We start from the raw sequence: 23,212 nt of genomic DNA on the forward strand, positions 1-23,212 counted from the left end.
CAACATCTGTGGGTAAACATGCTGCAGGACACCAGGACACCACCTGTACACCTTCATACCCAACTGTCTCAATCTCATCCTAAATTCAGACGTATGTAGAGAAGCCTGACAGGCTACTAAAACATCTTTCTACCCCAGTTTATTATAACTTATTATTAGATAAAGATTCATTACAACTATCAAGTTCTTGTAGCATGTTTTTGTGTATTACTCAGTAAACCCAAATTTGAGAGTAGTGCTGGGCGGTATACCGGAGTAATGGGAGACAAACGCTTGTCTTGCCTGGAAAAAAAATAAGAAAAGCACTTTCTTCAATGTATGAGTGTTTTTATTGGAGTAAAATAAAAAATCACAGCAATTTACCAAAGCTTTTGCAATTATTCACTCAGAAAAGAGACGAATGGAATTACGAAATCGCTCCACACCTCTGAAAATTTTGCACTCATTCCCCAGACGAGCCCAGAATCAGTCCTGAGCACAAAATCATTTTTTAAGCACAAGTGATAAAACTCCCTAAATTTCTGGATAAAAGGTGGAAAAAACCTTAAGAGCAGTAACCATCACCCTTTTAAATATATTAAAACTGTAGCATAAAGGATCATTTTAATGGCACACTGAACTGAAATTATTTGTTTACTGGAGAAAAAAGAGAATTGTGGCTGATTTAAATACTGTAATGCCTTTAATGACTTTTATAATAACATATTGTAAATTCATTTTAAACATTTGAAAAATGTCTTAATTGTGCAATAGATCTTTTAAGTAAGATCTCTTTGAATAATAACACATTGGGTATTTTAGATTTGTTTATAGTGTTTATGGGACTATTTAATAAAATACATTTTAAAAAGGAAGCCATGTTAAAGTTGTTAGTGTAACTCTTTTTAAGGTCTATTGTTTGCATTCTTTAGCTGTTTTTCTGCTAATGAAGTGTAATTTTGTGGGCCAAAGTAAAACCTATACCATTCAAAGCTGTGACTTAAAGCCTTAGTGTTTTATATTATATGTACTCCTAACAATACAGTAACTCGCAAACCTATATAAAAGCCTAGTCATGCAAAAACTATAAATAAACAAAAATAAAAATACTGTGATATACAGTGAAAGCATCAGAATCTAGAAAAATACCAAGGTTTTTTGCATTTTCAGTGCCAGTAATTCAGTAAGCATGGTTGATCCAAATTCTTGTCTACTGTTAAAACTTTTTTTTTCACTGCACCTCTTTAAAAGAATTACAGTTATAAAAGAAAAGTGTGTTAAAACCTCTAGATCAATTGGTTTTTAACTGTATAGAACTAACCTTGCCACTTCCTTCTTCTGCTCTGTCTCTTGCTCATGCTGTTGTTTTTTCATCTGTGACTCTTTCTCTCTTCTTAACCGCTTCTCCAGCAGAGCCGCCCTCTTCTGCGCGATGTCTTCCTCACCTTTCTGATCATCCTGAACATAAATAAAGAGCACACAAGATCAAAACTGCACATAAACCCAATACACCAGCTTTAATTAACTCAAAGATCTAAAGACAGTCTTCAAAAAGAAGTGCCAACACACACACACACACACACAATAAATAAATACATGCATGAGTCAAAACACACACAGGGGACACACACACACAAATACTCAACCCTTAATCAAAGAACAGAAAGTTTTAAACTTTAATTAAACTAACTGAGGTACAAACACATTTCCCCAAATGGGTCAAAACACTCATTTAAACAATCGCAAATACATCAGTTAAAAACACAAACACAGAAAGACAAAGCACAGACACACACACACAGGTTCTAACATGTTCTTATTCAAGTATCAGTGAAAAAGAGATGAATACACTGCACTGATTGCATTAATTAAGCAGTACACTCTAATACACTCACTCATTCATATCTCATTCATAAGTTGCTTTTTTGAACCTTTGTGTTCGTCTACTTTCAAATCCAAGCCCACAAAGGTCTGGAAACTCTTTCAGAATTATCCACAAAAGGGTCAGTGCGGCTGCAGGTTTTATTCCATACAGACCAGAGCAACTGGATCTACACTACATCAACATTTACTCATCCACAGGCATGTGAAGATATGCATCTGTGTTTAGGATCCTGCACTTCTGATCTGTAGAGTTTCTTAACTGTTAGCACCATCTACTGCCCTTTCAGGAAAGTACTGCTATAAACTACAGGTTAAAAGCAGGGAGAGTAAAAACATCACTTTAATAAACTCCTAAAGAACCATAATAAAGCTCAGTCCAAACTCAAACAGCGGGTTTTAACCAGCAACTACTGCTAAGTGTTAGCTTGATGTCTGCTCCAATTAAGCCACACCCTACTGTCTTGTTTAAAGTGTACACTTCAAAAACGTTGCCAAATAGTGAGTAAATAAATAAGTGTTTAAGGTGTTGAGATGGAAATTGGGACACTTCCCATCACGTATTTTAATTTAAAATTAAAACACATTGTTTCACATAACGCACATTATTTCTCAGTCTTTATCCTGCACCCATGATCTGAACACCTTATCAACTAATCAGCTCATTAATAAGTCCTGTTAAAGGGGCGAGTTAAAGTAGAGAAGTACAGGAGCTGTAGAGGGGAAGTAGAGGGCAACATTAGCAGGATTGAGTAACATTGATATAAATGTTTTTTAACTCTTTGTTTGCTGTTGACTCTAAAAAGTGAAAAGTATGTAAGTACTTTATATTTTATGTTTAATTAACAATTTGCACACAGTTCCTCAATAAAACAAGACATTTAGTAAAATTGGAAAACATACTTCAGTTTTTAATAATAAACAGGTATTTTGTGTGGTTAGTTTATAAAAAATGCTTAGTTAATAGAGAACTGCGATATGCAGTATATTGTTATCAAGGTATGAAGAACTGTATATTGGGATATATTTTGATCACATGGCACAGCCCTACCCATTGTAATAATATCTATTCATCTTCTGAGTGTATTTATCTTTCAAGATACTGGATATCTAAATTTGCTTACCACAAATCAAAATTGGCAGGAATAATTGTAAAACTTCTTTCCTAGCTTAAATCATATTTTAACCCCTTAAATATACAGATGTGACTGGTGGATACAGGTTTCCAATCATGACTTCTGTAACTTTAAATGTATATCTGCTTATTTTATGTTTCATGTTTTTCCATGTGATTTCTAATTTATAACAATCAGACTGTAAAAATCTGGACAATTAAGAACATATTTATTATTTCCCAATAATCTAAATCTAAAATTAACAGATAAAAATAATCCACACTCAGATCTAACTATGTGGAAACTGCTCTGGTCCATCATGCACATTCTTGAGCAATAAAATGGGCTGAAAAGTGAGATCAGAATCTTACCCTGTAGAAGAACCCACAACACATGTTCTGATCTGGGTCCACCAGGTCCATCCCACTCTCAGGCACTTTCCCGACGTCTGACGGCTTTAGCACAGAAAGAGGCACCTCGATCAGATCCTTCTTACCCGGGACCTCAGCCACCTCTGAGTCCGTCACAGCTGGGACTACCAAACTCTCTGCTGCTGGCTGAGACTGAACCTGCGACAGCGCTGTCACTTTAACAGGTCTGGCTTTTTCAGCTGACCCTGCCTCTGTCATCTCCTTCACCTCCCCCTCTTTCTCTAGAGCACCATTAGCAGTCTTGTCTGTGTCTGGGTTTGCTTCAGGGTCTTTAGTCTCCAGAGTAGCTTTCTTTTCTTTATTTGTGCGGTCCTCCTTTGCAGGACCCTCGTCGTGTCCGAGGTAAGCGAATGATCTGGTTTGTGTTTGGCTCGGGGAGAAGCGCCGCAGCCTGGGAAGACTGTCTACCGACTGCGGCGTGTTCAGCATCCGACTAAACGGCGTGACCTTCAGCTCATTGGGCCGGGGGGTACGGGGCGTCCGGGCGTGGAACGAGGCAGACTTTCGTTTAATGGGAGCAGGGGAGCGCTGGGCGGCCCGGGGTGACCCGGTGGAGGACAGGTTTGGGGAAAGGGACCCCACAGATCCACGTCCCACGACACTGCTGCTCCGTAAGGGGTGTTTTCGTGGGGATGGCTGCATTTGTGTTTGTGGGTGCGTGTGCGGAGGCGAGATCACCCAGCTCTGCTGCTCACGGAGGTGCATGATTCGCTCCTGCTGCTGTGCCAGTCTCTGCATCTCCGTCTGCAAGAAACTTAGAGACGTATTGAGCCGTTCAATGGAACGCGTGTATTCCGATAAATCCGCCACTTCTGCAGCTCCTCCTTCATCTGGGGTCGACCTCAGAGGCGCCCCGTCCGGCTTGCACCTCTCTAGTCTTGAGCTGCTCGGGTCCTCTTTTAAAACGTGTGATTCAGTGTTTTTCCTCCCACCTTGGTCAGGACTTCCACCACTTCCACCATCGCCCCCTGAAGGCGACGTGGCGCCTTTGCGGCGGACAACATTGAGGAAGGCTGTACGGCCCATCCGTTGGCGGTGGCGAGTAAAGGCTGCTTCCACTTTCTTCTTCTGGGCCTCAATGGCTCGGCGCTTCTCCTCTAGCTTCATCTTCAGTTGCACCATTTCTGACACCAGTATGCTGGATGGGTCACGGGGTGAGGTGACACGACCAGGACTTCTTGCATCAGGAGTAATGGACCTTAGCAATGCCGTACTGGGTGTGGTGCCTACTTCGCTGTCAGGAGTGTTCCCGCCGCTTCTGCCATCCCCATAGTTGAGCTTGCGGAACTTCTGCTCAGCAAAGCTAGTCATGCGCACAGCAGAGGCAGAACCAATAGAGGAGGCGGAGCTTGTGGCCAGAGATCGTGCACCCAGAAGGCTCGGTACAGGGCTAAAACCGCCACCCGTGTCTGGTAACGGACACGACCGGGCCTCGTAATCTTGGTCCATGTCAGAGTAGTCCTTCAAGGATGAGTCTTCATCCTGTCCATCCTGAATGTCCTCTGTGCGCACATGAATTCCTGTGTCTATTTCTGTGGATGTGGAGTTCTGCTCTGCATCGTCAGCCCGAGCTTTAGACAGGCTGTCAGGCTCAGGGTCGTGCTGGTTGGAGTTCGAGTCAGCAGCACCCTGATCACAAGGGTCTTGGCTATGCAGGAAGAAGGCATTGTCCCCACCAGGGGGGTGTAGGCTGCTGTGGGGACGCTCAGAGTCATGAATGATCTTCAGAGCCTCCTCCATAGTGGGAGTTAGAGGCTGGGGACTGTGGTCCTCTGGAAGTACACCATTAGAGTACCTACAGAAGAAGCAGAAAATTATTTTAGACCACATCAGATTTAATGATAGCATGTAACAGCTTTAAACCTACCCATAATTTAGCTCTTTCAAAAGAGCCAAATCCAGCCAACTTCATTGCAGTCAGATACCAACTATGCTAAAAATATAGTAATATAGAAATACCTAGAGTCAGTTTTAACACGAGATCTACTGGACCCAGGGTTTAACACTGCTCTGTTGTCCTCTTCCTCTCGTAATGGAGTGTGAGTGCTCCCATTAACAGGCTGGAAGGAAAGGTTCCTGCGCATCCCTTTTGCAGAATGGTGAACTTTAAACCCTAAGCCTTCTGTGCTTGCAGACCGACTCAACCCACGACCTGATGGGCAAGCCACAGGATCATCAAATGGAATTTCAAAAGAGATACCATGTGCTGAAGACCTGTGGTGGAGAGAGGAGTGAATTCATTATTTAATCTGATGTTAAAGCTATGCAGATAATTTCTAGTAAAGTATTTTTAGGCAAGTTCTTTTATATGATTTTTTCTACATATATCAATACTTTGAACATATTATGTATATATTGAATATAATAATATAAAATAATAACAGGTACATATACTTATGCATCTCAAAAAATTTGAATATCAATGCAAAGGTACTATTTTCAGTAATTTAGTTCAGAATGTGAAACTCGTATTATATAGAGGTTTTACACACAGAGTGATCTATTTAAGCATTTATTTATTTTTATAAATCAGTATTTCAGAAAATTTTTATATTATATAAGACCAATTGGTACCTTTGGCCTGCTGGAAAATGAAATCCGCATCTCTATAAAAGAAGTGAAGAAGTGATAATCATATCTCTATGCACTAGATTTGGTAGTATATAGTATAGTATATATTTTTTAATGTATACAATCATAGGAAATATATAAAGATATATAATTTTAAGTATCTTTATATATTTCCTATGATTGTATACATAGTTTTATTATTATTTGTTTATATTTTTCCTGACCTGTTTTTTATTTGTAATTTCCTCTGTACTGCTGTAACATTGTAAATTTCCCTATTGAGGAATTAATAAAGGATCGTCTTATCTGATCTTATCTTTTCTTATTTTTAAGGAAAACACTAAACTGACTTTGGACTTGATAAAATAACACTGTGGATCAGTGTACAGAGTCTGGAGGAAGAGTGGGGGAGACACAGTTCAAACTGCTTGAGGTCTAGTGTGAAGTTTCCACCAATCAGTGATGGTTTGGAGAGACATGCTGATCATCTGCTGGTGTTGATCCACTGTGTTTTATTATCAAGTCTAAAGTCAGTGCAGTTTTGTTTTCCCACAAAATCTTACAGCACTTCATGCTTCCCTCTGCTGACAGCTTTTATTTATGGAGATGCAGATTTCATTTTCCAGCAGGACTTGGTATACTGCTCACACTGCCAAAAATACCAATTGGTCTTACTGTATATAATATTGTAATTTTCGGAGGCACTGATTTTTTTATTTTTATTTTCACTGGTTGTAAGCCAAAATAATCAATAATACAAAATAAATGCTTTAAATAGATCACTCTGTGTGTACTGCATCTATATAATATATGAATTAATATTTTGAACTGAATTACTAAAATTTAAAGTAGCTTTTTAATTATATAATTTTTTTTGAGATGCACTAGCAGATACATATGTATAATTTATGATGATTTTAAGAAACAGATAAATTTAAGTTTGCATTTTGAAACAAATTTCATAATGACACTCAAATCTGGGACCCCAATAAAAAGAAGTCAGTGAACCAGGTAACATCACTACACTATCTTCAGCTCTACTAAACCCAGTTAATCCTAACTTAGATCATGAACACATACCAGCAATACTACTGTACTGTACTGACATACAGAAGGAGAATTCTGGGGCACTGACCGTTTCTCTTTGGGCCAGGTTCCCACACATCCGTCCACATAAGACAAGGAGTTGCATCTCTTTATCACGGCTGCAATACAAACAAAATACACTGTGTTAATTCCTATACAATCACACAGTAATCCCTCATAGCATAACGTCCATGTGACTCCCCCACTGCACAACATTTCCCTGCTTTAACAGACCTACTAAATCTGGCAATTAACAGGTCAACTGCCTACATCTAGTCAAAAGACCATTTCTTTAGCACAGCAATGCACAGTTCATGTGCTGGTTATGTGATTGGTTACTTAGCAAATTATGAATTTCTTATTGATTTTCAACTCATTCATTTAGCATGGTAATTACTGCATTATTAGCTTTTTATATAGACTATTTATTTTAATAAGCAAACATTTTCTACATGTGTATATACTGTCCCTTCCCCACAGTCACTGGTTAACTGGTTAAACGCTGTTAACACAAGAATTTAGTCCCACACTGCAAGAATCTGTGACGGGACCTACAGTGGTTCTCAACCCTTGTCCAGGAGAACCTGGAACCCTGGTAATGGTTTTGCTGTCTAGGTCTTCAAATGTCAAAAGAATATTCTAAAAAAAGTAGGCCAACTTTTAGGGAAACTCTTAAGTCAAATTAGTTCTGTCTATCACCTTAAATATTGTGGTTGGTGTGGATAACACCACTACCTGCTAGTGAACTATCACATCACGTGGGAGACTGGGGTTCAATTCCCAGTCTGGGTGACTATACTGCGCTACAGCAAGTGTCAGCTAAATTCTGTAAATGTAATGTAAAAATGAGAATGGCCCACATATTCTAGTGTTTGCTCCCCAAATTTAAAACAAATAGCTAACTAAACCACTTTTTAGAAACCACTAAAACACATTTATTGTGATACTATTAAATGTTTTATTTCATTTTGGGTTACTTTTACAGCATGGTGAGTAAGACTCCACTGGCATTACTTACTTGAGCTGGTGGCGTTTGGCTGAGACCTAGAACAAAATAAATAAAACACAGAATTAAAAAAAAAATCTAAATGATTAAATCTGTAAAAATACATTAATAAAATAGAAGACGAACCTCTGTTGGTCAGGGCTGGCTGGTCTGTGGATCAGGTTTTGTTTGGTAATGGGAGCCATTTTTGTTGACTGGATTGGATCAGAAACTGCAAACACAAGAATACAGAGAGGCTCAATATAAAAAAAACATAGGCTGATAAAGGGGTGTACAGAATGCTGGACAGTCCATACATTGTTCCTGTTCTGAGTGTAGAATGACTGACGTTTGTGCCATCCTTTGTGTTGACCCAGAATGACCGAAACGGGAAACATTGAATTTTTACTGTATTTTACAGACTACAAGGCACACTATCAATGAACGACAATTTTCTGGTCTATTTTAATACATAAGGAGCACTGGATTATAAGGCGCATTATAAATGACAATAGTAAGGAACAGGGGTGTTGCAAAAATAAATCTGCACAGATTTCTCTCCTGAAAACTCTTTATTTGGGTGAGTAAATCGCTTTAGTTTAGTTTACAGTAAGCTTAAATTTCCAATATTTTCAACCACGCAGTTAGCAGCAGTTAGTGCTAGTAAACACCGTCCTACAGCGCTACACTGAGGAACCCTGAGTGTTTCAGTAACCCAGGGGCTATCAGGTAGTGGTTCATGCCACGTAGCTTGTATTAACATGGTAAACACACAGACTACAGTCCGATATACTCTCCTCTGAATGAGTAGTACTGCTTAGTGCTGGAAAAAGTTCACTGAAACTCTTGTATAACTCTGTACTTCAGCGGAGTGGCTTTACTGCTCCTGAATACCTGACTGTGGTAGAATTCATACATAAGGAGCACTGGATTATAAGGAGCACTGGCGTACTAGCACCAGAACGTAGCTGCTGCATCATTTAAGGTGGCGCTTAAAATTAATGTAAGAAGCTGCCATATATAGTCTGGTAACTGACCAGTCCACACTACCAGATTACGCTCCAAAAGATCCACACCCACAGACCAAAAGCGTAGAGAAAACTGAATTTGACATTTTGTAAACTGGTGCTCTAAACTTACCTTTGGTTTCAAGCGTTCGAGGCTGAACAAAAGAGGGTTTGACCACTTCACACCACCAGAACAGCTCTGCCATAAACACAAGGTAGTTACTCTAAAACACACAAACAACAAGACACAAAGACATCAAAGGATAGCAGTGGCAGAGGAGAAAACAGTAACAGCTTCTAACAAGACTGTGACCAACACTGTGGAGAACTACCACACTGCTGAGTCCAGCTTCAGCTGTCCCTGCAGGTCCAAGCCCCCCTCAGAGAGATTTAACACTGCAGTGTTACAGACAACTGGAAAAGACGCAGTACCCAAGCTTCCAAGGGAGAACTACTAAATGGTGAAGACTCCTTTTCAATATGGAATATTACACAGACATTTTTTTTCCTATGACCTACATCCCACAGAAGCTGTGGAAAACCACAGTGACCTGTGTATGGGGTCTCCTGCATTGAATGTGGGTGTGGGTTTGCTTAAGTGTTTGTATTGACAATTCTAGCCTGATGCTGCCAGTCACCATCATTACCACTAGGGGTTAGATTGGGCCCAAAAAATCTGATCCGACCCAGCCCGAACCATAAACTGCCTTCATGAGCCCGAGCCCGAACCGACCTGCCCCATAGACTGTCTGTTTTCGGGCTGTTTGAATGAGCGAAATATAATCAGAATTATGTTAATTAACACTGTAACACAGAAGCATAGAACTATTATTTAATTTAAATGATTTTTAAGAACAGCTAAACACAGTGCTGCAAGTCAAACGCGGAGGAATTCACGTGCGAGAGAGAGAGAGAGAGAGAGACACAGAGAGAGAGAGACACAGAGAGAGAGAGAGCGAGAGATTTGCGTGTTCTGGTGTATGAGCTACTCACAGGTAAAGGTTCTCACACACTGTATCTCCTGTTTCTCTTTTATCTCCTCGTGCTCATATTCTAATCCCATACATAATTCTGCAGTTTCTCAGTGTTTTCTGTCGTATTTTGCGGCTGGCGTGAGCGCTTACAACTAACACCGCGGACCGCCGCGTTGCCGTTGTTGTGCCGAATCCGACTCCCTGCTGAATCTGACTCCCGCTTCGCGGACAGAATCGGCACAAATAAACAGCGATTATAAATAAATTAGTTTTTTCACTTTCAGTTTTCGATATTTGGTTTGTTTTTGTTAACAATAATAATTGGTAACTTAGCAACATTGTGAATATCTCACCAGAGAAAAATAAAAATATAATTAAAAAACAGACGCCTACATCTCGACTATTTTGTAAGGCCGGCCCAACCCGGCCCGAGGAATGTGGTGGGAAATCTCGGCCTGAACCGACCTGATTTCAGGTCGGGCCTCGGGTCAGGTCGGGTTCGGGCAGACAAACTAAGCTCTAATTACCACCCACCGACCTGTCCACTATTGGTGGAAATGCCTTTAAATGCATACATTAAAAACATATAATCAAAAACAGAGTGCTCCATCTACCTCACACCCACTATCAGACCAACCACACTGACAAGATACCACCTCACAGCATAGCTGAGGTGTTGGCGTTCCCATGCCATCCTGAGGTAACACTTCATGATTCAGTTCCAGTTATAAGGAGGCAGTTGCAGTGTTGTGGTTAGAGCACTGGGTTATTAATGACAGTGTTGGTTTAGAATTTAATTCTAAACTTTTACCACAAGGGGTCAGTGTTCTTCCAAACTGCAGAAAACTCTTACATAATGATCCACAACTGAGAACCATGGTACAAGCTGCCACTGTCTCAGGAAGGCATGCTTTATCTATTTCCTACACACACACACACGCGCACACACACTTAACACACACACACACACTTAACACAAGAAATTAAAAAAGAAAGCACTATGCATAATGCACTATGAGCAGCACATGACTCCTGGGGCTCTATTCACTCTCCTCTCCTTCAGTTCTGCAGGCCTCAGACACAAAGACCGGCTGGTTAACATTCAGTAGACGTAGTTTTACTGGCCTACACTAAAGTATTCAGTGCCAGCAGATCCAACACTCACTAACTCTCTCCATTTATACCCTCCTCCCTCTCTCTCCTTGCTATCTTCCTCACCCCTCCCTCCCTCTCTCTTTATCTCCTTCACACACACACACACACACCACTACATTTCAGATAGAAATGTGTTCTTTCTCTAAACACAGAAACAATTAACATATTTCACACAAGGCAAGAACGATCACTTCTTCCTAATGTAGCCCTTTAAAATATATATACATATATCATAGTTGAACATATTGCAATTAGATTGCCATTTTAACAATGTTGACACAGAGCTAATATAACTAAATACATACTGCTAAAGAATCATTTGTACAATGGGGAACCATTTTTAAGGAACACAAATTCGAGATTTAGTTTTTGCGTAAAATCACACGACATTATTGTGTAACTGGCACCACTTGGAATAATGTGGGTTCTACATACAGCCAGATTTACTGTTTACTGTTGAGGTAATAAGATGCTAAAAAATAAATACTACCTAAAGTATACCATATGTATTTTATGTTTTATTAATCTAGTATTTATTAAACTAGTATTTAGACACATAAAAGCTAAGGTATGATAACCCTTAATTAGTCCTACAGTGATTAAATCTGTTGCCAAACAGAGTTTAACTAATATCTGACCAGCTTGCAACTTTGTTAACGAATATTTTAGTTATTTTAGGTTCTACTAATTCAGTAATTCCAGACTGAAAATCACTGAATAATCTATGTAACAGGGTGGTAGTGTAAAATTACAAATCTTAATGCATAGTCATGTTTAATTCAGACTTTACTGAATAAAGATCTTAATAAAGCTTTCATTTAAAATAAAGTGTTACAGTAAAATGTAATAAACAGGAAGAGAACATCTGTTAACTGTTTCTCTATGTTTCTACAAAAAACTAACAAAAAAAGCTCAGTATTTCTGCCCAACCTTTCCTCCTCCTTCATCTCCCTCTAACAGACTCCCAGTCCACAGCCTCTTCCAGACCAGCTGATCACAGAACACCAGAGCTCTCAGCACGTCCTGACACCATTACACTGTGGGTGTGTACACACACACCCCTCCACAGCTTCGATCAGCTTCTATCTATTCTTTTCTATTGATTATGTTTTTAACATAAATTGCGTTAAAATCAAATTAGAGACGTGTGAGCAGCAGCAGCAGCAGCAGTCCGAAAGCTGAACTGAAAATAATTCAATTATATACAAAACATATCTTTAAAACGTGTCGTACATAATGATCTGTTATACTGATAGTTTAGGAATACTTATGCATACATGTTAGAACTATTTTGAAATCATTTTGGAATTGCAACAGTGAGCCTTTATTGGTGCCAAGTCCCTGCTAGTGAGTGCTCCTGCACCGGCTGCTTTAAACTTAGGGGAACCTTTTAGACTTGCCATTAATTGTGGAACAGCTGCTGTTCTTATCCAGGTAGGTCTAAAACAGTGTTTTATTTTACGGTTTGGTGCTACACTCCTAAAATCTGCTGCCCTCTTTACAACTCCCTATCTTTGGGCATGAAATTAAGTTTGGTTAGCGTGGTGTTTGTCCTATTGAAGGAAATGGACTTTGAGTGTCGTAAAACATGATAAAAAGTACTTAACTTTTTTGAACATCTCATCTCTATTCTCCTGCAGCTTTCTGAGATTCAGAAATGTTGTGCATTTTGCCCAAACAGGTTTTTAGAATGAGGGAGACGGGGCATAGTTTTCCCCTGCAGATAAATCGCTTATTACACTGTTATTCAGGCTCAAAGTAGCTCCACGCTTCATTGGTAGAATCCAGAGAGCCCTGACATTTAAACGAAGCACAAGAAGTTTATTCATCTTAATTAAAGTCACAATAAGTCAACCGTCATGCACAAACGAATAGGTAGGACAGTTGAGCTGATTGCTAAATTGAATTCATGAAAATGCATGAATTCCAGCTGTTGCTAAAAATATCTGGTTACTGTCAATATTTGAATGTAAAGAACCAACAACAAATGACAATATTGCTCAAAAAGTTTTACTTTTGGTGCTCAACAGTTGAATTAAATTTAAGATGGCTTGCCCCAGAGATTTACCTACACTTTGGGATGTAAACATTGGCCATTAATAAACTTCTTGTGCAGTTTTAAAGTTTAAAATGCCTTTTTTAAATGTCAGGGCTCTCTGGATTCTACCACTGAGGTGTGGAGCTACTTTGAGCCTGGATAATGGTGTAAAAAGCGATTTATCTGCAGGTGCAAGACATGCCCCATCATATTCATTCTTAAAGTTTGGGCAAAGTGCACGAAATACTGGATCTCAGAAAGCTGCTGGAGAGCGTAGGAGGGCAAGTCCATTTCAAAGTCCAATTACTAGGAGCATTTGAGTTTGCTGGACTTGAGTTTTGACTCTCACTAACCAAAAGGTCTTTTTTTTCAGTTTATCTCTCTCTCCTAAAAATCCTGGATTCTCCTTTTGAACAGCTGACCAGTTCTTTACCTTTACCAGAGCTTTACCTTTTCTATTTCTGCTAAAAAATGATGGAGTGGTTTTATGATCATTAATAGTTGATTGTTTTCCATTTCTGGGCCTCGACCTGGGCCGTAACCATAGCAATTTCCCAATAATCATCTGAAACTCATCTCTGCAACTTTTACTTTGCCTGTGGAGATTGTGGACATCCTGGTTGTCTGGCCGGACAGCCGTTTTCACTGTCTGTTTTACACTGGTTACATTCCTTCTTAGATACACTTTAGAATTATTACAGCTAGAGTTAATAGAGTAAATCCAACTATATACTATATATACTAGATATAGCTGAATGAAATTAAAGGTGTGAAGATCGTTCTTTTAGGGGCTGGCAGGGTGATGTGGGGTGGGATGGATGTGGGTGAAAGGGACAGTAAAACAATGTCTAATAACTAATTCTGTAAATGTTTCTATAAAAACTCATACAATAAAAAAATGTGCTCACAAAAAAAGTGATAAAAATATGAATTCTGTGTAGCCTGAAGTCTACACAGGTGATACATGCTTGTCTCCTGTAGAGTAAAATGCTGAGCATCACAAAAGCACTGCTTCTCACTTCTGGAGTGTTTGTATCCAACAATGAATGAAGAAAACGAATAAAGATTACGCCCAACATTTTTTTTGCAAACCTTCACATCACGATTGGAACAGAAATCTGAGTTAAGGTAAACCAGTGATAATGACTGGGTCCTGGTGTGCACAATACACACAATAAAATGTGATGTGTAATGTTGGATATCCCAATATCAAGCCGAAATGTTATACATTAAGATCCTAAATTAGTCTTAGCTCCTCAAAGGTTTTTCTGCATGCTTGGTTTGATTGCACACATTTCTCACAGGATAAGAATTAGCTTGGTTTGAGTGTTTTTTGTGGACCTCTACCTCACTCTACCCATCTCACCTTCAGCCTCGGAATACCATGTGAGCACAGTTTGCAGTGTGAAGACCTCCCTGTGCTGCTGCACATGGGTAATGCAGTTTGAGTGTGCGGCTGTTTCACGTAAAAACTCTAAACAGGATAATTATCAAAATACTGTTATTCGCACAGCTCTATTGTGGACAGATGTACTTGGGATATGTTTGATACACCCCAAGATACTTCATATGCATTGTATTGTACAATATGTACTATATTGTACCTGACCTCAAATAAGCTCTTAGTGATATATGTACCGCCAAACTACCGCCTGACAATGTTACCCTGAGAAATACTGAGTGCTCCGGTAAACCAGGGTGATATTAACTAGCGGTTCGTTCCATGTAGCTGGTTTTAACACTGTAAACACGCAGGCTACAGTCCAATAATTCTCAGCTCTGAAAGGCCAAATGGCTATCGTGGTTAGCAGGTAATGCTTGTACTGCTGCAGCAGTGCTAGCTGTTGTTAGCAGCAGACTACAGTCCAATAATACTCACATTTAAGTGGCCGAATGGCTAGCGCTTAGCAGATAATGCTAATACTGCTGGAGAACTAAACTGAAACTTCTGTACAACACTTTACTTCAGAAGAGTGGCTTTACTGCTCCTTAATACCTGACTGATAGAATTCATCCATAAGGTGCACCAGATTAAAAAGAGCGCTGAAAATATTTTAAGTGCACCCTATAGTGCGAAAAATACAGTAACTAATCAAAACCGGCCCAAACATGAACATACTTAATATTAGTACTGTATGAATCACTTTCACTGTACTCGCCAACATAATACATCATCTCTCTCTCTCTCTCACACACACACACACACACACAAACAGACATGATTCAGATCTTCCCTACAGTCATATTTAAACAACGCACTGCTCAGTTCTCCCTCCCACATCAGCCTGTCCTCCATACGCAGCTGTTCATTTCCTACACCTCTACCAGACGCAGTAAGATCTGCTCTGATGATATCAGAGATATCACATATAACAAAAACACTGAACTTTATCATCACACCACAAAACACCTAATTAACACAATTCCTGCTATACTTTAACTTCCAATATCAGCACTAAAGCATCAATTACCGGTTGATACTTGTGAACACCCGTATTAATAGTAAGGTGTTATCTTGTGGGTAAAGTTGAACACTGGACAGCATGCTAATAGTAAGTGCAGGTAAATGATGTGAGGTCTGATAGTGGGTAGCAGATGAATGAGACATTACATTTCTGAAGTTGTGCAGATATTTAACATTACTCCATCCACAGTGTGATGTGTGCACTGGAAATACAACATAGAGGGCAAATATTACCACCCACAGTGGACAGTGCAGAAATTCACATCCACATTCAACACAGGAAACCACACACAAAGAGCAAGACCCAAAAACCAACCACTTGTTCAGAATCTCAAAGAATGTGTATTTTTTAATATCTGTGAGTGTAAAGAACCTTTAAACTGATGAAAAATCTTCACAATCTTCTCATTTTACAAAAAAATGGCTAATGGTATTGACATCACTTGAAGCTATTAGGTTAATATTTAAACATTATATAACATACAGATATATCAGATATATCTGAGATTCTTCTAGTATCATGAATTAAAAAATGACAAATAAAAAAATGTAAAAACCTCTCAGCAAACCAACACACTACAACAACTCCAAGATAAGCAAGTGTCTTTTAATATTAATAATTGTGTCTTCAGCAAAAGTACGAAGAAGCTGTTATCAGAAATCAACAAAACAGTTTATTTAAAGAAACTGAATCTCTCCAGCTCTATAAAGTCTCTGTAAAGTCTCTGTGGTCTTGGGGTCTTACCTTGATGGAGCTGGAGGCGTACAGCATGTCCTCCAGGGTGAAGTGGCAGCAGTTGTTCAGGTTCTCTCTGCAGAAGTCCTGGATCAGCTGGAGGTTGTAGAGGCTGTCAGCCAATGACATCGTCTCCTTCACACAGATATCTGCATGGGGCGGGAACAGAGCGTGTGACTGGCCAATGAAATCTCAGAGACTGGAGTGTGGGGGCGTGCCGGGAGGGAACTCGTGATGTGAAGAGAGGAATGCTGAGAGGGTGGGAAGTGTTTATGTTCGAATAACAGCTCTACTGGTCACTCGCCCACCCTCTCCTCCTTCTCTCCTTTCCTTCAATTCTTTCTCCTCCTCCTTCTTCTCTACATTTCCTTCCTCTTCTAACATGCCTCAATCCTCATCTACTCCCAGTCTCTATTTATAAAAGGACAGATTAGTACGATCTCCAGTTACTCTAAGAACTTTTAAACTAGCCTGATCTGATCTGAAAAAATAATTCAGATCTGATTAAGCTCTCAATAGAACTTCTTGTCCCCAGAGGCTCTGCTGCTGTGACTTCTATAAAGAGCTTTTTGTCTCTGACGAATAATATATGACTGTTTGTCTTGTTGTTCCACCCGGTTCACTCATATCCTTCTTGCTAGCTGCAAATGTTAACTGTGTTAGTGTTACTCTTTATCCATTAACTATAGATTCCCAACTAACAAATATTAGTAGATATTTAATTCTAGTCCTGAAATGCAGTCCAATCAATAGATTTACTCACATAAGGTGTGTTTAAAAACTACATTCACTTCCTATGCCCAAAACTAATCACCCATGTTGGCCCATTTGCCATTACCTACTGTATATAAAATCCTACCCTTATTGTGCTCAATTCCATTTTACAAACTGGCTCCAACACAAGGTCTTAAAACCTTCTCAAACTTTTACCCATGAGCAGAAACATTAAAAATATTACTTTTACTATAAGTTACTGGTAAGAGCAGCACAATTCTGCAAATCATATTTTAATTAGAAAATGTATTTTCACACATTGGGATTATACCTATATTTGGATACGTGTTTATGTGAGAAGTCCCACTCCACAGCTTTGACTACTTACCCACACACATCTATTCCACATCATTGCAGAATATTAGAACTTCTTGCTATGGCTACTTCCCAGATATTATCAAAAAATATAAACAAATTATACAACTGAATATATCAAGTTTAATATAGGTAATAACATTTTAGTAAATTCTGCAATAAAGCACTGTCAATTTAAGTATGTTTTAAGTATGTTATTTTTAATAGTTTGTAGAATATCCTTTGCACTGCCTGAAGTCTGAAACCCATGGACATCACCAAACACTGGGTTTCCTGCTTTATGATGCTTTACTGCAGCATCTACAGTAGGGCTGGGGCGACGCATCGACATAATCGACGTCATCGATTACAAAAATACATCGATTTGCATAACGTGCGTCGGCGCGTCGTAAACATGGCGGCGCCTGTGGAGAGCATTAGAGGTTAGATCGGGCCCAAAAATTCCAACTGGCTGTTTTCGGGCTGTTTTAATGAGCGAAATATGATCAGAATTATGTTAATTAACACGGTAACATAGAAGCATAGAACTATTATTTAATTAAAATGATTTTTAAGAACAGCTAAACACAGTTCTGCAAGTCAAACGCGGAGGAGTTCACGTGCGAGAGAGAGAGAGAGAGAGAGAGAGATTTGCTTGTTCTACTCACAGGTGAAGGTTCTCTTTGATCTCCTCGTGCTCATATTCTAGTCCCATTCATAATTCTGCAGCTCCCTCAGTGTTTTCTGCCGTATTTTGCGGCTAGCGCGAGCGCTTACAACTGACACCGCGGACCGCGAGGTGCCGCCGCGTTTGTGCCGAATCCGACTCTCTGCTGAATCTGACTCCCGCTTCGCGGACAGAATCGGCACAACACCCCCGCTGTAGAACTGCGGTAGTGAAAACAGCGCTTATAAATAAATTAGTTTAGTTTCACTTTCAGTTTTCGTTATTTTCTTTTTAAATAAAAATATAATTAAAAAACAGACGCCTACATCTCGGACTATTTTCTGGAGCCCGGGTCGGATTTACGGGCGGGCCTCGGGTCATGTCGGGTTCGGGCAGAGAATCTAAGCTCTAGAGAGCTTGGACTCCGGAGAGCAATCTCCAGCTACAAAAAAACGCCAGCGGGCATCTAAAGTTTGGGAGCATTTCACGCAAAAGGGCAACAATGTGGTCCTCTGCCATACGTGCAAAAGGAGCACTTGAAGCGCAAACATCCAGGAGCACTATGTCAACAGGGTCACACAGTAAGTTACCGTTTACATCAGGGTCTCCGCGGGTGTCCTTAAAAAGACTTAAGGCTGTCTACCAAAGGTTTTAAACCTGCCACAGGCAGAAATTATACATTTTTGGTTTATATTTGTGCATGGCATTTCGCAGTTTCCAGAAACAGTAGCATTATTCATAAGTTCAGGTGTTTAGCTAAGCTAGCTGCCTTAAGTTATTTTAGCTAGCGCCGTCGGCGCTGCGGTGTCACACCGTTTTCTGTCACCGTCGGAATTTTGTGACCAGTGCTCACGGTTATGAGCGTTCATTGGCAAAACGGAAGCTTTCTATACCTACACCTTACCCTCAGCCCTAAACTGAACCGTTTTGGCCAGTCAGGGTAAACATTAGAAACGAACACGTTTCGAATCGGCCAGTGCACCGGTCTGCTGAGAACTACTTGCCAGTGGTCACAAAATCTAGCGGTCACAGAAAACAGTGCAACACACGGTTGTGGTGTATGGGAGCTTATCCATTTTTAGCGTTATAGATCTAAACAACGTGCTGTACATGTAAGTGATTATAAGTGTGGGGTTTGGTTTAGTAGGCTTGTGTTGTTGTTGTTGTTGTTATTATATATAAATATAGTAATTTATCGTTTGCTTTAAAACGTAAAATAATTATTTAAATATGTTTCTCAATGAATAGATTAGTCGACTAATCGAAAAAAATAATCGTTAGAATAATCGTTTAAAAAATAATCGTTAGGGACAGCCCTAATCTACAGTTATTGGTGGTTTGTGGGTCTTTTTGTCTTTAGTTTTGTCTTAAGCGAGTGAAATGCTGCTCAATCGGATTTAGATCTGCTAGTTGACTCGACCACTGCAGAATATTCCATTTCTGTACCATAAAAAACTCCTAGGTTTCTTTCTCGGTATGTTTTGGGTCACTGTCAATCAGTACTATTAAGTGCTGTCCAATCAGTCTCGCTGCATTTGGTTGAATCTGAGCAGAAAGTAAATCCTGTCTTCTGTTATACATTCAATAAACACCAGTGACCCAGCAGGACTGGAAGCCATGCACACCCATCCGCCACCATGTTTCACAGAGGCTGTGGTGTCATACTTTCCTCTTCCCATCATTCTGGTCGAGGCTGATCTTAATTACATCTGTGCAGAGAACGCTGTTGCAGAACTGGGCTGGCTTCTACTTCTGTTTTTTGCTAAAGTCTAATTTGGACTTTCTGTTATTGATTTGCACCTTGGTGGTGAACCCAGTGTATTCGCTCTCATTAAGTTTTTACAAAAGATTGATATACCAATACACCCCCTTCCTCCTTTTTTCTTCTCATGCAGCCAATAACATAACTTTAGAGATCATTTGTCCAATTACTTTATAGAAAAGTGGTCGTAATTCCTAAATGCTTTATATGATATTTCTGTTATGTTGCTTCAATTAAACCTAAAAGTTTTCACTTTAGTTACATTATGTTTCATTTTAAATCCAGTGTGGGGGCATGCAGAGCACAACATATGTAACTGTCCAAATACTTATGGGCCTCACTGTAGCTGCTCCTTTCTCCTGGTTTTGAATGTTGCGAGTTAGCATATACTCACACTTACTAACAGCTGCTCTAAATGTGTGAAAATTAAAAGAGTCACAGACTGGTGTGATTATCCACTTATATTAGTTACTATCTACCATCTGAACTGCTAATTAGTTTGTGTTCTGAATAAAATGATAGAAATTATATCAATTATGTAATTCTTACTAAAGCCAATGTAGTATATAGTATTTCAGAAAAATCATTTTGTAAACAAAATATATAATTTTGGGAAAATCTTATATTTGTTAAATTCGCTGTAGTTAAAAATGATATTACATTAACTTTTTTATATTATATGAAATTTCTTAGGTAATCAGTTAAAACTAAAGTTTTGAGTTTAGTAAACTTATTGGGTTTTACAGTGTAAATATGCCCATTAGGCATTTTCTATCTGAGCTCTTTTTCTTCAACACCACTCTGTGAAGTGAAATAAATCTGATTGTGAGTTTTACACACTTTAATAAATTAATTTAAAGGTATGGTTGAATATCAATTAAACATGTAATGCTCATATAGTCCCAGATGCATCTCTAAAAAGAAGGATTACACAGCCAGTTTATGTGATTTAATAGAGGTTATGGTTTTGACACTGTGAAGGGAGACAGGTAAGGGGAAGACTGGTCAGTGTTCATTTTACTCATTTAAACCTGTAGAAAAGTGTTAGTGCTGCAGTACCTTCCAGTGGTACCGCACTGGGGCAGTAGAAATGCAGCAGTGCAGCCAGAGCACAGCCATCTGTGTTATCCTTCAGCAGGTTGTCCACCAGTGGGAGACAGAGTGCAGTCTGAGCTTTAGAGTCCTCCCTCTTGTACCGCGTCTGTGTGTCACAAACAAGCACCAATATTACTATGGTATAAGTAGTCACGCAAGAAATACATAAAATAAATATATTTTGTTCCAAGCTATTCAGATTCTATTGGTCCAATTTTTGGTGACAGGGAAAATCATTCACACACACACACACACACACACACACACACACACCGTGAGTTGCATGCAACAGGGATGACAGACACCCAATAATGCTGTACTGTAGTGGTTCCCAGTCCTGCTGTAACCCTGCCCTGTACACTGCAGGGTTTTCCCCACTTAAACACACCTGATCCAACCAGTCTCTAATAAAACCTGTAATGGGTGCAGTTGTGCATGAAAACACAATGTGACATACTTCAGAAGATCAAAGACACTAGAACCCTGATGTTTAAACATGTAGTAAATAATACATGTACACCCAGAAAAAGTGAAGGTAAGGCCCCACAGTTAAGTTTCCATAACATGATCCATCAATCACACTGATCAAGCATTGGGATTTTGGGTTGGGGTAAATTAAAATTGGTGATGGCTGGGGGGGGGGGTTAGGACTGCAGACATTAGTTGTTAAGACAGGGGAATAAAATAAGTACCTTTTAATCAACACCAGGGTGTAATAAAGGTTATAAGCGGTGAAGAACAGGAAAAGCTAATCAGTGAACTTACAGGTACCAGTCTCCGATACCATTTGGTGGAAGACCTCTGCCCAAAAACACACAATGAGACCAAACAAATGACGTGGAACACAGACACATGAGGAAAAGCTTTTAATTTGGTAGAACAGAAATTAGATAAAACTTGTACACATCTTTTTTAAAAGCCAATATAACACATGGGTATATCTTTATCTTGTGAAACAGAAACAGTTTTCAGAAACAAACTAAAGTTATCCTAGAACTTGTGAAAACAGCTCAAGGAGGCTGGAATGCATAAAATGCTAAAAATTGTACATATTTGTGATACAAAGACACCATTTTGTGCAACAGAGTATGCATATTTTTTAATAACCTACTTAAAATTAAGTAATCAGGTTTGTGTATTATGTAATAGTGTAGTTGTTAGTGTAAAGTATTGCAATTCAACAGTTAATTTGTTAATTTTGTTGTGAGAATCACATTAAATAAACATTTTAAACAGTAGTAAATATGTAGCCAATCTTTAAAAATACAACTAAAAAATAAATTTACCAGCTTGCCTCTCTGTCTGAATAGCTGCTATTTGCCCCTTTGACTGAAATAACCATAACTATTTATTTTATTTATTTCTATTTTTAATTAATTTTCTAAACTACTTCTCTATGCAGATATTTTTTTTTTTTTTACAGAAAATCACTCCAAGCATCTCCATAGGATTAAAACTAATCAAATCAAATCTTTCTTGTTTTGAGCCATGATTGTGTTTTTCATAGTTGTTTATATTGGATGAGTTGAGAAGGATGTGAACAAAGGGTGTGTATGCATTCAGTCTTCAGTGACATAGCAAAGATTTCTATCAAAGAGTGGAATCCAGGAGGGCGGGTTGGGTTACCATTTTTTATATTTTTCTCATGCAGGTGCAACAGAAACAATGGTGGGAGTTTCCAGGAAGTATTATGGTATTTGTTTGACTTTCCACTGTCTATAAATAAGTAGTGCAGTTTTAACTTGCAGCATACTGCACTGTACAGCCCTGCTGACCGGATTTTCGGTGAAGTTCATCATCACTTTTAGTCTTCTAAACCTTATTCAGACCTTTACAATTGATACAGACTATTGGAAGGGCTCATACTTGTTAAAGCAGACACAGGTAAGATATTTCTTTCTTTAGGGCGTGCTTTTAGGATCTTAATTGATCATTGCCTGTAGGGAAAAAAACATCTTAATTTGTACCAAAAAGGTACATCACTGTATTTTTCAAGATTATGATGGGTTTAAAGGCATTTCACAGTATTTTTATTTATTTATTTATTTAATTGATTGATTTTGCATAACTGAGCTTTATATAGGTTTGTGACTTACTATATTGCCAGGAGTACATATAATATCAAACATTAAGGCTTTAAAAGGTGTTTTTTTCATTCATTTTAAAATGTCTAGTTGTGGTCTCTAGTATGAATGAAT

At 39.0% G+C, this 23,212-nt stretch overlaps 1 protein-coding gene across 4 annotated transcripts in view; it reads right to left on the bottom strand.

Moving 5' to 3' along the window:
* The window catches only part of camsap2b (calmodulin regulated spectrin-associated protein family, member 2b), an 81,006-nt gene that overhangs the window by 6,205 nt on the left and 51,589 nt on the right, over window positions 1–23,212 (bottom strand). For 2 of the 4 annotated variants that reach the window (XM_022664022.2, XM_022664020.2), the window contains exons 5-14: window positions 21,780–21,815; window positions 20,979–21,120; window positions 16,432–16,571; window positions 9,189–9,279; window positions 8,196–8,280; window positions 8,082–8,107; window positions 7,113–7,182; window positions 5,366–5,620; window positions 3,347–5,201; window positions 1,301–1,437 (exon numbers count right to left, since the gene is read on the bottom strand). In XM_022664022.2, coding sequence (XP_022519743.2) covers window positions 1,301–1,437; window positions 3,347–5,201; window positions 5,366–5,620; window positions 7,113–7,182; window positions 8,082–8,107; window positions 8,196–8,280; window positions 9,189–9,279; window positions 16,432–16,571; window positions 20,979–21,120; window positions 21,780–21,815 — 2,837 coding nt within the window. The remainder of the gene's footprint in view (window positions 1–1,300; window positions 1,438–3,346; window positions 5,202–5,365; window positions 5,621–7,112; window positions 7,183–8,081; window positions 8,108–8,195; window positions 8,281–9,188; window positions 9,280–16,431; window positions 16,572–20,978; window positions 21,121–21,779; window positions 21,816–23,212) is intronic. The other 2 variants (XM_022664021.2, XM_022664023.2) reach the window with 1 other exon arrangement.

This window comes from Astyanax mexicanus, chromosome 4 (genome assembly GCF_023375975.1).
Source record: "Astyanax mexicanus isolate ESR-SI-001 chromosome 4, AstMex3_surface, whole genome shotgun sequence".
In the NCBI taxonomy this organism is placed as follows: domain Eukaryota; kingdom Metazoa; phylum Chordata; class Actinopteri; order Characiformes; family Acestrorhamphidae; genus Astyanax; species Astyanax mexicanus.